We start from the raw sequence: 16,100 nt of genomic DNA on the forward strand, positions 1-16,100 counted from the left end.
ACTAGAGGGTTAAAGGGACAAGCCAGAGACAGTTGTTGAGAAGAGTTAACATTTCTGGAACATTTCAAAGATATACTCAGAAACAGCAAGACTATAAATTGAAAGAGCCACCCCAACATTACCTAAATTGCAAAGGGCCTCTTGTAGCAATTCGGAGTTTGTGCCCACTACTGCTAGGTTATAGAAAGTAAAGGATTTGTAGATGTGCCTTGCATTCACATTCCAAGCTGTCAGTCAGATAGAACGCTCCTCAGGTGTGTTGGTAACAGGCTGAGCTTTCAGTCCTCTGTGTGTTGGCTGTGGTGCTAAGGAGCATCCTCCAGAGTATTTAACAGTACAAAGTGTGTGGCAGCTTACCTGAAAGAGAGAGGTCTGAGAAAGTGCGCGTCATACACTATTGAGATGGTTGTTCAATGCAGTGATTTATTATTTTTTAAAAGAAAAAAAAAGCAGGAGTTCTTGCTTCTGGAGGCTTGTGCTTTTTTCACCCACTAGGGCTTTACTGTCAACGTATTGAGGGGCGCAAAGGCCATCTGTCTGTGGCATAAGTTTTAGACTTTGTGCAACATCTCCAAGAAGACACTGGGAGAGGGGGGAGCGTGTTCCACAGCCACCAGAGATTAAACATGCTTCTTCACGTAGCCTTATCTGAAAGTATTCAGGGGAGAAAGGGGTCTTGGAAAACATGTGGTACAAACAGATGGAAAGTCACTGGCAATTCTTTCTTTTCAGAAACACCCAGCTGTAAATTTCCTACCAACAGATTTTTTTTTAAGCTCTCAAATGCGGCTCACACCAATAAAATTACAATAAAACATAAAAAGCAATTAATTAAAATACAGATTAAAATACAGTATTAAAATTTTAAATGCCCTTTGCTTATTGATGGTGACCTATCAGGGAGAAGCATAGAGTATTCAGCATGAAGAGGGAGATATATTCATCCAACTTGGTCTGCATGTTCTTTTTCCTCCAACCCCAGACATTTGAAACACCTGGTGATGGGAGGCACTCCACTTGCCTCAGTTCTCTCAACATTCATGCCAGTTGCCTTTCTCTGCAAGAAGCTAGAGAACAGGTGGTTGGCCTCAGACTTCCAAGTAGCTAAGGCTGCAGGCTATTTCTTCAAGGATTCCAGAATTTTTTCTGGCTCCCATCAGCCTTTGGGGGCAGACCACTGAATTTGGTTCTCAACCCCTGCAGTGGTTACAGGTAGTTTTGAAGTCAAACCTGACCTCAGGCTCAGGTATCAGCTCTCCTGTCTATCAATTATTTTATAATACAGTGGTACCTTGGAACTCAAATGTAATCAGTTCTGGAAGACCGTTCGACTTCTGAAACATTCGAGTTCCGAGGCGCAGCCTCCGATTGGCCGACAGCTAGATTTTTGCGCAGTGGAAGCCGCGTTGGATGTTTGTGTTCCAAGGAACGTGGAAAACTGGAGCACTTCTGGGTTTTCAGTTTCGGCAGCCGAAACATTTGAGAACGGAGCCGTTCGAGTTCCAAGGTACCACTGTGGTTTGTTTTGAATGTGAATTGTTTGTGTGTTTTTTGATATCAGAACGTCAGGATAGGATAGTCCTATAAATTAAGATGCTCTTTTAAAAAAAAATTTACTGTCCAAGTTCACCTCCTCCAAATTATGCACCAGATATTACCCTTACAGTTAGTTGGTGATGATACTCAAACAGAAACATAGAAATGTATTTCTCTTGTAGACCAGCCACCTATTAGCTAAAGTCAGTTATCAACCATCTCTTCACCCCCAAGTCAGCAAAACCAACTGATGTCAGTTCATTTGGCTTGTTTTCCTGGATAGGGTTTGAATTACTGAATCTAGGAGAAAAAGAAAATATGCCTAAAAGTTGCCATTAAAATATTACTTGCAGGAATGTTCAGAGAGGCGGATGTTTGGAGGGACATTTCCTACTTCCCCCTTCATCTATTACTATGATAGCAGATATGATATCAAGAGGCGTCATCAGAGAGTAAAGAAAAAAGTGCAAGGTATGATATAAATTTGTTGAGCTTTCTAAGTCCACATTTTTGTTTTGTTCCTTTTTTAACCATGGCTGCTGTTAGGTTTGCTGCTTCTTGACTTAATCTGGATAATTTAAAGGAGTAGAAGTGGGGATATTTCAGAACCAGGATGAAAGAACAACAGACCTGCCTGAAATTCAGGCTTCAGAGTACATAAACAAAGAGGAGAAATATTTTACAGTTATGGGGTGATTTACTGAGCACTCAAGCCACATTTGATCTATACTGAAAAATTTGGGTTCTTTTTTAGCTTCATTGTACAATATGTTTGAGCTGCTACATTTAGATGAAATGTTCTGAATTCTTCAACTGGTGCTCAAATTTGTGGCTTTTTATTCCCAAAACACTGAAATGCAGAGTTTGCATTTTGAAACCTGTCTATAACTTCCAACTACTTTACTGGGCAATATTGGCAACTGTTGCCATTACATTTCCTATTTGAGGTTTTTAGGAGACATCTGAAGACAGCCCTGTTTAGGGAAGCTTTTAATGTTTAATAGATCATTGTATTTTAATGTCTTGTTGGAAGCCGCCCAGAGTGGCTGGGGAAACCCAGCCAGATGGGCGGGGTATAAAAAAAATATTATTACTATTGTTGTTATTATTATTAACAGTTATAAAGCTTGGGGGACTTAGGATCGGCATGAACTCACTGATACATCTGTAAAAGATTTTTAACATTGCTCATAGTTTCTGGCTGCAGCTGACCTAAAAAATGGATGAGTATCCATATTTCATCAAACTGCTTAATTACTTTGCATGCAGGGTGCCCTACAAAGACTTCAAATTATAAACAGTAGTAGATTGTGTGTGTGTGTGTGTGTGTGTGTGTGTATCAATCATTTGACCTCAAGTATCATCAAGTGTCTTGGTTTTTACAGAACTTCAGGATGCAGGCCTTGTGCCAAAGGCTCTGAAGAGACCACGCATAGACAATGGCCAGAAACTGCCCGGCCATAAAAAGAAGAAGAAAACATTAAAGGACCATGACAAGAGAGGAGATAAGCATCATAAAAAGCTGAAGAAAATGTCCCAGGCCAACATACTCAAAGGAAGGAAGGATAAGGTGGTCCAGAGTAACTATAACATGGAAGAGGACTTTCCCAGAGGTGGTAACAGGGATGCTCTTAAAAAGAGCAGGAAAACCAGGGCACATGGCACCTTTGGCCTCCCAGCAAATGGAGGCAAAGCAGAAATCCTTCAGGGTTCTCTGGAGAGAGCAAAAAAGAGGAAGAAGAAGAAACGGAGAAACTACACAAGTGGTAGCTCTCCCAGGGATGAGAGTTTATTCCTGATAAAACAGAGGAAGAAGAAATCAAAACAGAAACCCAAATTGTGACAGAAGGGGGAATGGATGTGGGGTTGGGGGCTAAGCTTGAGACAGCTTTCACACCATCACCCACCCACACCCCATTCCAATGTGGAACATAAAACCATCCGTAAGTGCAGGCTGGGATACGAAAAAACCTAAAACAAAATCCAGTGAGTTTGCCTGTACCATTTCATTTGGTTTGTGACAAAAAATGATTAATGTATACAAGATTTTACATTGTACTTGTTTTCTACAACTTCTGTATTTGGATTGAACATGGGGGGGGGGGTAAGGGGTTGTGCTACAGAGTCAAAGCAAAATGAGGATTGGCCCACTGTGTTGCATACAGTCTTTTTTTCTCTCTTAAAAAAATAAATCTTGCTGTTCGTTAAAGCACTTCTCTTTAACACGTGATGTATTTGCATGCAGGCTTTAGAGAAGAACTTTGCAGAAGGCATGGATATTGAACAGTTCACAGAGGGCATGGATATTGAACAAATTGACTTAAAGCTGCTTCACATGCTTGACCGAAATGGGAACAGAATTACATAAGACCTGACAGTAGGAGTCACTTCGTGCTGTTTCTCTTGGTGCTTCTGTAGGATGTGTGAAACGGGTCTAGGAAACAAGACTGAAGAGAGTTCTCATCTACATCCTAATTTATTTCAATCCCAGAGTTGATCCATGATGTCGCCTTCTTGTGCATTTTTCTGCCTTGAGGAATATGCTGAAGTGTCTTTAACTTGTCATAGATGCATCACCACAAGTTGGACTGGCAAGTCTGGTTGTAAGAGCTAGTCTTTTATGTAGGAAGGCTTCAATTCTGAAATCTCAGCCTCTCAGGTGCTCTCCTGCTGAATTTCAAGGGGATTACTAGTAAGTGACTTCATGGTTGTCTCCTAATATATTTAACGTGCCAACAAAGAAATTAAAGTATTATTTTTTATTTTTAAAAACCCCAATTTAAATAGTTAAATCTTCATAGAGATAGCTGTTCAAGTTATAAAGATAATGATTGTGTAAGAAGTTTACCTGTTCTCAGAAATAAATTGACATATAATTCAGTTGCTTTAAAATTAGGAATTTTTGTACTTTAACTGAATTACAGTTAAAATTTTAAGGTAGGAATAAAATGCAGTATTCAATCAGGAAAACAACATTTTTAGTGCCTTCCTTGTTTCCTTAAAATTACACTTATACTGTCTTAACATTAATACTGCCAACCCATGTTAGCGCTAACTCAAGGATTTTGGGCTGTTTCACACACTCTTTTTTCTGAGCCTGACATTAATCTCCATGTTGGAAAAGGTAGCCTTGGTACTATACAATAGCACTGAAACCTTATTGTCATGATAAACCACTTTTCTAGTAAGAGCTGTATCCAATTATATCCCTCCCTCCCCTGACAGAATGCTCTTTGATTCAGCTAAGGTTTCTGTGAGTTGAAAGGGGGGGATAGATTTTTCACTGAATTCTCCTTTCCTCTCCAGCCCCCTCCCTCAACCTCCTTCACAGGGTTGGAGGAACCTTTAACAGTGTGGAAAGAGGCACAGGGGACTCTGAATGAGAGAGAAAGCTTTTGTATGGGGGGGGAACCCCAACTCTTCTGTTCCTCTCCCACCCCTTCCTGCTCTGCTGAATGAAAGATCCATCAGTGGAGGGCAGTGCACAATTGCAGTGGAGCCTAAGCATTTAACATAAGCAGAATCCTGCTTGATCAATATGGCTAGCCAGTTGGCTATGGGAGCCCATAAGTGAGGCATGATGGATATACCTCTCTTCTGCTTAGGGACCCCAGCAACTGACACTCAGAAGCCTATGGCCTCTTATACTCCTATACTGGCCATTTTTTGGCCTTAGCCTCCATGAATTTGTTTAATCCTGTTTCCAAATCAACCAGATTGATGGCCATCACTAGATTTTCCATAGTTCTAGCTATGTGCTTTCTAAGAAGTATTTCATAGAATCATAGAGTTGGAAGAGACCACAAGGGCCATCCAGTCCAACCCCCTGCCAAGCAGGAAACACCATCAAAGCATTCTTGACATATGCCTGTCAAGCCTCTGCTTAAAGACCTCCAAAGAAGGAGACTTCACCACACTCCTTGGTAGCAAATTCCACTGCCGAACAGCTCTTACTGTCAGGAAGTTCTTCCTAATGTTTAGGTGGAATTTCCTTTTGTCTGTCCTGAGTCTTCCAGCATTCATTGGATGACCGTGGCTTCAATTATAGGAGTACGTTCAAAACTTCTTTCTTTCCACTGTCTCAGCACCATGCATAATTTTATAGCTTCTATTTCATCCTCCCCCTCCCTTACATACCATTTTTTCCCTAAACCAAAAAAGCTCCAAGCTTCATATCTTCATACAGGAATTTCTCCAGCAACTTGATCTTGTTGGTTGAAAATGAATATGAATATAAACCTACCACAATATAATCTTATTAGGCAAGTTCTGTTCTGGTGCCTAGACATTCTAATGGGATGGTCTACCCAGTCTGTGAGGTTGTAGAAATTGATATATAAATGTAATTGTGATTATGCAGAACACCATGCGTGCAAGTTACAGGAGTGAGGAGGCAGAGTCGAAAAACAGCTTAACAACTTGGAGCCCATAAATAAGAGACAAATTGTGGAGCTAGATGACATCATATTGGCTGCCTCGAAAAATTAGATGAGAAGCAACTTTCAGAACAGTAAAGAAGAACAAACATGTCAGTATATAGCAATAATCTAAGCAAGGTAGGATGATAAACTGCAACATTTAGGCAATATTTAAACTGTATGAGTATCCTGCACAATTATGTTCAATGACATGTCTGTCCTCTACATGTTTATTTTGGGTCAGTATACATTACCAGTTCCTATTTTATCTCTTCAAAGCTATATGTCATCCCCATGTGTTGGGTTTTGTTTCTTTTTAAATAACTCTTAGTCTTTACCCTGAAGTTGCCTGGGACTGAATAACATTCTTATCCCCGGAGAGGAAGATGTCTCAAGGTTGCAGTTGACTGTGCACTGGCAAAGTATCACGAGGGACTCTCCATTGTAAGAATAAATAAGGGGCTTCCGTTTAACAAGAGGAGTTGGGAAGCAGGAATGATCTGGTTCTGCAGTGGTTTGGGTGGGGAATTGTTCAAGGCATGAACAAGTGGCAAGAATACACTTGGTTAATTATTTGCTGTGGGCTTCAGGTGGATAGTTCTGTAAGAGGGGAAAAACATGCAGCAGTTTCTGAAGTCTGCTTATCTTCTGCTTGTAGCAGAATGTGAATTCTGAGGAATTGAATTGACAAGGAGGCAAGAAATGCTAAGGAGTCGAAACACTTACTTTCAAAGCTGCTGAAGTTTAATACTACAATGCACATACAACAGAAATGACAAAGGCACCCTGTATCTGGGTTAACATTTCAATATGATCAGGGTTGACGAAAAGCAAGGTTAAAAAATAAATAAATCCATGCCACAATGGTCTAAATTCCACAAGAAGGAGAAGAAGCTGTCTCCTGCAAACTCTGTTGCTGGTGAAAGTTCAGCATATTTTCATGATTCATCTAATTTTGGGTAATTTGGTTTCCCAAACTTAACTCAGAAATGCAGAATGGGAGAGAGTACCGGTAAATGACATGTTCAAAGATGGTGAGGTATGGCATTCTGAAAAAAAGGCCCTGTTGCACAGAAAAACAAACTCTGACATGTCAAAATTATGCACATTGAATCTGCATATTTTGGGTTATTTTACATAATTTATTTTGCATCAGATAGTGATGGGAGAAGGCAATAAATTGTTACTGAATTGTTAAGGCTAGGCTGACACTTTGGGCCACTTTAGATATAACAATCTTGGTTTAATATACCATAGTTTATTAAACTGAGAATGAATGCCATGCCTGTGCCTCTTTCACCTCTGTCCGTTTGACACTTCTATCATGGTTTGTTTAAGCCAGTCTCCTCTGACATCCAGACCAGGAAACTAGTTTAATCTCAGATTACTAACCAAGATACGAAGCCAGGCTCAGAAACCTGGTTGCCAAAAGAAACTTTATTTATGGAAAGCAAATGCAAGTTCCCCTTCCCAACAGTGTCTGCATTCCAGCCCTGCCAGGTCCCAATAAGGAGCTGAGGATGCTCCAGTCCCTCAGATAGGAAAGTGCTGGAGATGGCAGCTAATGGAAGGGAAAAGGGTGCAAGAAAGTCTATTGAATAAGAAGCACCCCTTCCTTTCATCTTCCTGCCATCTGGAAACAGTGCTTTGCTTCTTCCACAATCTAAGGTGATGGCACAACAACTACAGTTTTATACATGGAGCCATTTTCATGAATGTCCATCCTTTGTCTGCTTTATGCTTAAGATTCCTTCAGGATCAGTTCTCAGGTAACACTGAACACCTACTGATCTTCCTTTGCACACCCTTCTCTTAAAGGCACATACACAATTTGCCACATACCGTCCGCTCATGAGCGGTAGCACATAGTTCAGGCCTGGTGTTATGTCAGAACAGTGCTCCTCTCTACCTTGTTTTTCTTCAGGAAGTTCAAGAAGTTCTTAATGTGCAGAACTGAAGGACCCAAAGAGGAGGCCCTCAGCCATCAAATCCAGACCATTCAAAATTATTTGTTTAAATCCAGCTATAAGTCAATTAACCATGAAAGCTATGTGGGCTGTTATAAGCTGTTTTGACTTGCAATCTCAACAAGCATACTTAAAAAAAAACTTTTAAAAAGGCAATGTTAATTAGGACTCTGGTCTTTGAGGTGCTGAATCTCCCATAATTTGACTTCCTAATCATTCCATAAAAGAGGTGACGCTTACCTAAAAATACATTTTTTTTATCCTGTTGTTTAGGGCTTACACAGATTCTAAGCTTCAGGAGCCATAGTGTATGGCAAATTCACCACTTGCTGAGCAGCATACGTCTTAAGAGGTTCTTTTGAACTCCAGCTGGATTTTCTATGCACTGTGGATTTTCATTTTGCCTTTTAATTTTTTACTTTAATGAATTACTTTTAACAAAAGAACGAAGTAACAACCAAGCTTTTAAAAGAATAGAAATGTGTGGACCTTAAGAGAGAGAAATTAAATTGACTTCAGGAAAACTAATTAAAAACTTGAGAAAATTCCATTCAAAATGGCTGGCCTGTACGTTAAGGAACATAGGAAGCTGCCTTATACGATTGGTCCATCTAGCTCAGTATTGTCGACACTGGCTGGCAGTAGCTCTTTGAGATTTCACAGTGGGTATTTCCCAGCCCTACCTGCAGGTACTGGGATTGAACCTGGTATAAACAAAACTGCTCACAGTAGCAACTAAACAAAACCACGTCATCCAGTAAAATTAATCTAAAAACTAACAAGGCAGAAGAGAATAAAAACAGCAGCAGTGACGCTCAGAGCATCATCATCATCATCATCATCATTTATTATTTATACCCCACCCATCTGGCTGGGCTTCCCCAGCCACTCTGCGCAGCTCCCAACAGAACACTAAAACAGAATAAAACTTCAAACACTAAAAACGTCCCTAAACAGGGTTGCCTTCAGATGTCTTCTGAAAGTCAGATAGTAGTTTATTTCCTTGTCATTTGGTGGGAGAGCGTTCCACAGGGCGGGTGCCATTACCAAGAAGGCCCTCTGCCTGGTTCCCTGTAACCTCACTTCTTGCAGTGAGGGAACTGCCAGAAGACCCTCAGAGCTGTACCTCAGTGTCCAGGCTGAATGATGGGGTGGAGGCGCTCCTTCAGGTATACTGGGCCGAGGCCGTTTAGGGCTTTAAAGGTCAGCACCAACACTTTGAATTGTGCTCGGAAACGTACTGGGAGCATCCCAAAAAGCCTCGTCTTTGCTCTGCCAGACAGCAAACGGCAGTGAAGCCAACAGTAATATCTCTGTTACTTTCTTGGGAGGCTTTTCCTGGAGTATGTATGCAGTGGGTAGGAAGCAGGGTAAACATATGCTTAGCTGAATTTGTGGCCTCTGGGGTGGTGGTGGAATTGCCTCTTGATAACCATATTGTTGTGGTTTGATCAGTTCCTCAGTAGTCCTGTAAATATTAACACTGTGACTTCCCAGGGCAGATCAGGTGGTAGTTTTGCCAAGAAGGAAGTACTTTCAGCCCAAAACACAAAATAATCGCTGCTTACTAAAGCCACAGCTACCCAGGGGCTGGTTTGGTGTCACCTGAATCTGTTTCTTACAACAAATGTGCATGTTATATCATTGTTCATATACCTGGGATGAAAGGTGAATGAGAGCAAATGTGAATCTTTTTCCTGAACTTGGGTGTCCTCCTGTTCTTCATTCGGAATGAGAGTCTCTGCTCAAAGATACAGAAAAATCTCTGCCTCCTGCTGTTACTGTGAAGAAACCCAAAGCACGAACCTCACCATCTAAAGTGTTTTGCTAGATTTCACAATCTCCCTGTAAATGTACCTTGGAAAACGAGTAACAGCAGGAATCGGCACTGTATTGTGTGACAGTCCATAATTAGTCTTTTTGCATTGCAAAAATGATTATTAGCACTTCAGTTCATTATCAAAGCAAATTTAATTTTTATATGTAGAGGGAGCTGACTGTATTTGAAAAGGAAGTTTTGTTTATATAGCCTGAAAAAATTAATTCCTGACAAATGTGAAGGAAATTGATAGATTTTAACCAGGAATATATTTGTGTATGCCTAATTGTCCTTTGTGAAAAGTATCTGCTCTACATGCCAGCATAGATCTCTATTACAAATGAGTAATTTAAATTATGGTGTTTGGGGTTGGATTTTTTAAAAAATCTACCTGATCCCATATTATACCCCATTAAATTCAACATGGTTTACATACATGTTAAGTATGAATAGGATTGAACCCAATGTATTTCAAAATGTAAGTTAATTTAACAAAGGGAAGCATCAATCACTTACATCAAAACTGCTATCCTGGTCAGAAATAGCCTTCTGAAATCAAGTAAGCTAAAAAATAAATCAACTTCACATTTAATGTGGCAGCTGTGCTCATTAAATGATCTTACACCAGTACTGTACTGTAATTGTACTCTGCCCAGCCCAATATATGTGAGTGTTACAAAAATAAAATGGAAGAATCCTCTATATCGCTCAACCAAGTGCTTTGAGAATGCTTATCATCAAGGCATAAAAGCAATGACTGTTCCCTATAGTTTGCCCCCAGAATATGATATTCAAAGAAATAACACCTCTGATCATGAAGAAGACCCCATTTAGTTATCAAGGTGGATCCATCCTCCATAAATCTGTCTAATCCTATTTTGAAACCACCTAATCTCTAAGAGGAACTACCATTCCATAAGAGGATTCTTGCCTCCCAATTCCTTTTCGTCTCCCCTTATAATTCAGATTGAAATATAATTTATTTTTGCTGATTTTACTCTGTAAAGGACCACATATATATCAATGGTACTATATAAATATGACTGCCCTTGAAACGTTTCCCTTGCCTTTAATTTGGCCTATGCTTCGCCTCTGTTGGATCTTTTGGTTTGTAAGAGTATAAGAATCTCCTTTCTTGTAACTTGAATCCATTGCTTTGGGTCCTAGCCTCTGGAGCCAAGAGAAAAGAAGCTTGCTCCACCTTGTACGCGACAGTCCTTTAGATATTTGAAGATGGCTATCATATCACTTCTCAGTCTCCTCTTTTCCAGGCTAAACATCCCCAGCTCCCTCGACCTTTCCTCATAAGTGTTTCCAGACACTTTATCACCTTGCTCTCCCTCCACTGCACATGTTCTAGCTTGTCAATATCCTTCTTAAATTTTAGATGTTTTTGTTTTGTTTTGTTGTTTAGTTTAAGATTGTGCCTGAAGAAGAGTAGCACCAAGCTCAAAAACTGTTATATGACTTTTAACTTTCAGGTGTTTTAGGGTGCTGTATTTGTTTACATTACTTTGAATTGAAATCATATATTGGGTAATCGGAGGTATTGTTTCGTTGCTATGGTTGTGAGCAGCCCTGAAGGCTTATTTGACCATTAAGGAGGGATATAATTATAACGGATGCAACCCCAACATGGAAAACAATGAAATAATCAATGGAGGAAAATGTGTTGCCTAGTCCTTTGGCATCTGCCTGTTCATTTAAAATTAATCAAACTCCATCTTTCCAGTTGTTTAAGTATTAAGGCACTCTTGGATGTTGTTTTAAACTGATAGGGGTAACCCGTTACCTTGGTCAGCATGATTTTGAAACCGGAAATGTAGCAGTATTGTCACTGAAGTGTTTTATTCTATCAGCCACTGTGTCCGAGGAACTCAGGGTAGTGGCACAGATTCTTATGCTCTCTCCTCACTTTAATTCCCCACCTTTGGCCATGCTGGCTGGGAATGATGGGAGATGTAGTCCAATGACACCGAAAGGGCATCCAGTTAGTAATCCTATCTGAAAGGTAACATCTGGGTCAAGATCACCCAGTGAGCTTCATAACTGAAATGGAGTTTTTAACCTGTTCCAACATTTCAGCCATGAAACCACACAAGCTCTTTGAAAAAGGCAAGCGAAGATCTGTTCATTGCTGTGGTGCCTTTCATAGTGCTGTGGTCTTCCTGAGACTGCTCTCCCTCCCCCATTACCCCATTACTTCCTCCCTCCCCACTCTACTATTCCTAGTGCTGCTAATAGCAACACAATGTTCTACTGTTTCACAAATCTGAAGACTTGTTTCCTCCTCTGGATAAACTATTTGGCCTCTGGACAAGATTATTTCCATATGGAACAGGATTGTTATCACTTAATAGAAAATAATTATCCAATGCAAATTGACTTACGGGTTGTCGAGCTGGCTAGAAAGCAGCAAGCTTCACGGAGCATTTTAAAGGCTGCCTCGCTGGCTGTTTAAGTACATGTAGCTGCAGAGATAAAGCCCGATATTTATTTTTCCTGAGACCGAGGGGCATTAGGAATTCAGAACATAGACGCAAGAAATAACCTCCAGTGCTTTGAAAAGTATGCGTATTCAATAATGGAAAGTAATGGCAAATTTCAATAAAGGTGGCATAGACAAGAGCGAAGGCAGCTAACCTGTGGCACTTTCAGAGCTTGCTGTGCTCCGACTCCCATCAACCCTGGCCATTGGCCCTGCAGTCTGGAGTGACTGCCCCTCTATTATTGTCCATGTCAGGTCGCTCAACGATTGCTACTGTGTCTTTTCTTTTAGCAGATCAAGATGATCAGGTGACAGCAAAAACTGCAAGGTTTTTGCAGGTGTGCATAATCCAATCAGTGGTTGTATTCCACCCTGCATAAAAGTCCAGCACTGAAAAATTAGCTCAGTTCACTTTAAAATGTGGGCCAAATGAATTTGCCCTTCATCCCTATTGTAAACACTTTGGTATTACAAAATGCCCTGTAAGATTCCTGTTAGTATTTACAAGGGAAATGACTTTGACAGCTATCCAGAAAGAATTGCCTTCCTTTGCAAGGGCCAAAGTCATTTAGCGTGCACACACACACAAAAAGCTGTGGCCATAAAATATTTCTATGGAATTAGTTTGCATGTAACTTTTTTCCATATTTGATCTAGGACTGCAAGATTTATTAAATTAGAATTACTCCAAAGGGCTGGAGCAATAGGGGGCATTTCTTTTTCTTTCCTTTTTTAATTGGAACATTTTGATATTGTTTTAAAGATCCTGATCACTCCCATTTTTCTCCCCTCCAATTTGGATTCCAGTAATTAAAACACTTTTGAGGATGCTCTGCTCCCCTAAGTAATAAGTAGTTTACCCAATTAATTACACTATTAGTTAAATATGTATTTTTGTAACATGCATATTCACCCAAGTATTTACTTGAACTACCAAATGCATATTTAAATATGTATCATACATTTTAATGCATAATAATTATTTGGGAGAAAGTGAGAATCCTTCTGAGACATACCTGTCTAGGGAACAGAAATGCATACCTGCCAGTAGAGTTTTGCCTCACTACAAACATGGCTGCCACTCTTGTTCTGAGGGTCTTCTACAAAAATCTGGGAATCTGAACCCATCACCACCACCACCTCTCTCTCTCTCTCTCTCTCTCTCTCTCTCTCTCTCTCTCTCTCTCTCTCTCTCTCTCTCTGTGTGTGTGTGTGTGTGTGTGTGTGTGTGTGTGTCCTATGGAAAGTAGATGGCATTTTAGTCAGTTTTCCCCCTCCATGAAAGCCACCACACAGGAATTGAGTGTCACAGGTAGTAAGTAACTCAAGTCTATGAATGGAGTATTTCTGCTGCACTTAAATCTAGGACACTGGTTCTTGTTCCGTTTCCCCAACTTGTAAGACATTCCAGGATGAGTTTCCTTGACAGCAGAGAGTTGTAGAAACTTAAGACTGTAGTAAGCTGGGCAGGAAGTCTGTAGGAAGCAGTGGTACTAAATTCATTCTGGTGGCTTAAGCAGAAGGCGTTACTGATCTTCATCCCTTCTTGGTCTTCCTTAAAGCCCAGTCCCAGAGGTGTGTTTCTGCACTCATCACCCAACTGGGGACAATAAAAATGGAATAGTAGTCCCAAAAGAAGGTCAGTTGTTCAGAGGACATGTTTGAAGACTTTTTTTGTCAACAGGCCCATTAGGTGGTTTAAATTGTTAAAATGAACCAATCATTTTTATGACTCCCCTGTATTATTTTTTTTGGCAATGTATCTGGTTTCGCCAGAAGCAGATTAGTCATGCTGGCCACATGACCCGGAAAAACTGACTGCGGACAAACGTCGGCTCCCTTGGCCAGTAAAGCGAGATGAGCGCCGCAACCCCAGAGTTGTTCACGCCTGGACTGTCACCTAAAGGACTGGACCTTTACCTTTACCTTTTCTGTAAATCTTGTACATCTCCCTGGTGCAGGATTGTCTTTGAAATAAGTAACAAAATGTGTAAATTTTATATTTAATTTATTTGTAAAAGAATTCATAGTCATATGTTACAAAATGCTGTAAATAGGAGACAGTGCAGCTTAAAAGAAATGTTCGATAGCTGGCGCTATTGAGCACCGTTGCTTCTGAAGAAGACTCAGGAATGCAAAATAGCCATGCGACCACGTCATTTACAGATGTAGGTGGGCATTTTGCTATTTCTAACCAATCGCAGCCATACTTGACGCTGAAATACATGCCGACGATTGCCACCAAAACAAAACACACACCAAAAAAAGCCTAAGGTACTTGGGGCACCCCCTCCACAGTGTCACTGAAATAAATGGGATACACACAACCCTTGCACCATCTGGTCAACTTCCAGGGGAAACGGTCCCAAAGAAATATTCTCATTATTTGGCAGCCTAGTTTGCTTTCCTTTACAAAATCAATTTTTCAGTGTGGATTTTGGCTCTGGGGAAGCCCACTGAACTGATGAATATTCAACATGTGTATATTTTCATAAACATTAATTCCACACTTAGTCACTTACAAAGTACTGTATTGTCTATTCCAGGCATCCCCAAACTTCGGCCCCCCAGATTTTTGGACTACAATTCCCATCATCCTTGACCACTGGTCATGTTAGCTAGGGATCATGGGAGTTGTAGGCCAAAACATCTGGAGGGCCGCAGTTTGGGGATGCCTGGTCTATTCACTGCATGCAGTTAACTGATCATATTGCATCTCTGTTGATAGATCTGCCCTGCAGTTAGACAAAGTACAAGATCAGTGGAGTGGGTCGCCTCTACTTTTAATGACACATGTTTCCTAGGAAGAGCCCATGTGCAATGAAGGGTGCAGTGCAGGAGGCAACATTCTCCCAGTGAATACTCCTTAGCCGCCCTGGTCAGTCTCAGAGACTTCATAAGAAACATACAAGCAGGCAATAAAATGAAAAGCATTCATGTGAAACAGCAGCCCATAGGTTTCTCTTATGTCCGCTGCAGACGGCTCAATTACCCCTGACATTGTCTCTTGCAGGGGAACAGAGAGAGAGAGAGAGAGAGAGAGAGAGAGAGAGAGAGAGAGAGAGAGAGAGAGAGAGAGAGAGAGAGAGAGAGAGAGAGACTACTTTCCTGATGGGGACTGTCTTCTGCAAGCATGGGGAAGGGCTTGTTTTCACAAACTCCTTACATTGAGATTTCCGTCTATCAGGCATTCTCAAGTTTCGGTCCTACAGAGCCTTCTCAAGCCAAGGAACTGTTGACTGTCCTCCTATTATAACGAAAAGCATCTTTTTCTCTCGAGTTGTCTAGTTTTGACTCTACACTTGTAGACCTTCCAAGTGTCCCTATTTTCCAGGGACAGTCCCAGACTTACAGAAGCCACCCCAGTTTTGATCCCAGAATGTCCCGCTTTTCCTTAGGATGTCCCAGTTTTCATCGGCAAAATGTTGGAGGGTATGGAGTTATGCGACCCCCAATCCAAGGAGATAAGTAATTATACAACCTTTAGAAGACATGGGAAAACAACCCTGTATAGGGAAGGTTTTTTTAATGTTCAATGTTTTATTATGTTAATAAAATAATAATAATAATAATAATAATAATAATAATAATAATAATAATAATAATATACTATTTATATGCTCCCCCTCTGACTGGGTTGCCCCAGCTACTCTAGGTGGCTTCCAACAAATTAAAACATGAAACACAGTAAAACCTCAAATTTTAAAAACTTCCCTATACAGGGCTGCCTTCAGATGACTTCTAAAAGTCATATAGTTGTTTATAATATAATATTTCCTTGACATCTGATGGCATAGCTTCCAAGTCTCCCATTTTTCATGGGAAACCCCCGTATTTTGTTACCGTTTCCCGCTGTTATCCTGAATTGATTA

At 40.5% G+C, this 16,100-nt stretch overlaps 1 protein-coding gene across 6 annotated transcripts in view; it reads left to right on the plus strand.

The window, feature by feature from the left end:
• ZCCHC7 (zinc finger CCHC-type containing 7) overlaps positions 1-16,100 on the plus strand; it is a 159,911-nt gene that overhangs the window by 123,997 nt on the left and 19,814 nt on the right. For 3 of the 6 annotated variants that reach the window (XM_088658496.1, XM_035140333.3, XM_088658497.1), the window contains exons 8-9: positions 1,890-2,007; positions 2,922-3,748. In XM_088658496.1, the coding sequence (XP_088514622.1) occupies positions 1,890-2,007; positions 2,922-3,379 (576 nt within the window). In that variant the 3' untranslated portion in view covers positions 3,380-3,748. Of the gene's footprint in view, positions 1-1,889; positions 2,008-2,921; positions 3,749-3,781; positions 4,506-5,896; positions 8,054-16,100 lie in introns of those variants that run through there. The other 3 variants (XR_015947211.1, XR_009556836.2, XR_009556835.2) reach the window with 3 other exon arrangements.

The sequence above is a fragment of the Zootoca vivipara genome, chromosome 15 (assembly GCF_965207765.1).
Source record: "Zootoca vivipara chromosome 15, rZooViv2.hap1.1, whole genome shotgun sequence".
Classification (NCBI taxonomy): domain Eukaryota; kingdom Metazoa; phylum Chordata; class Lepidosauria; order Squamata; family Lacertidae; genus Zootoca; species Zootoca vivipara.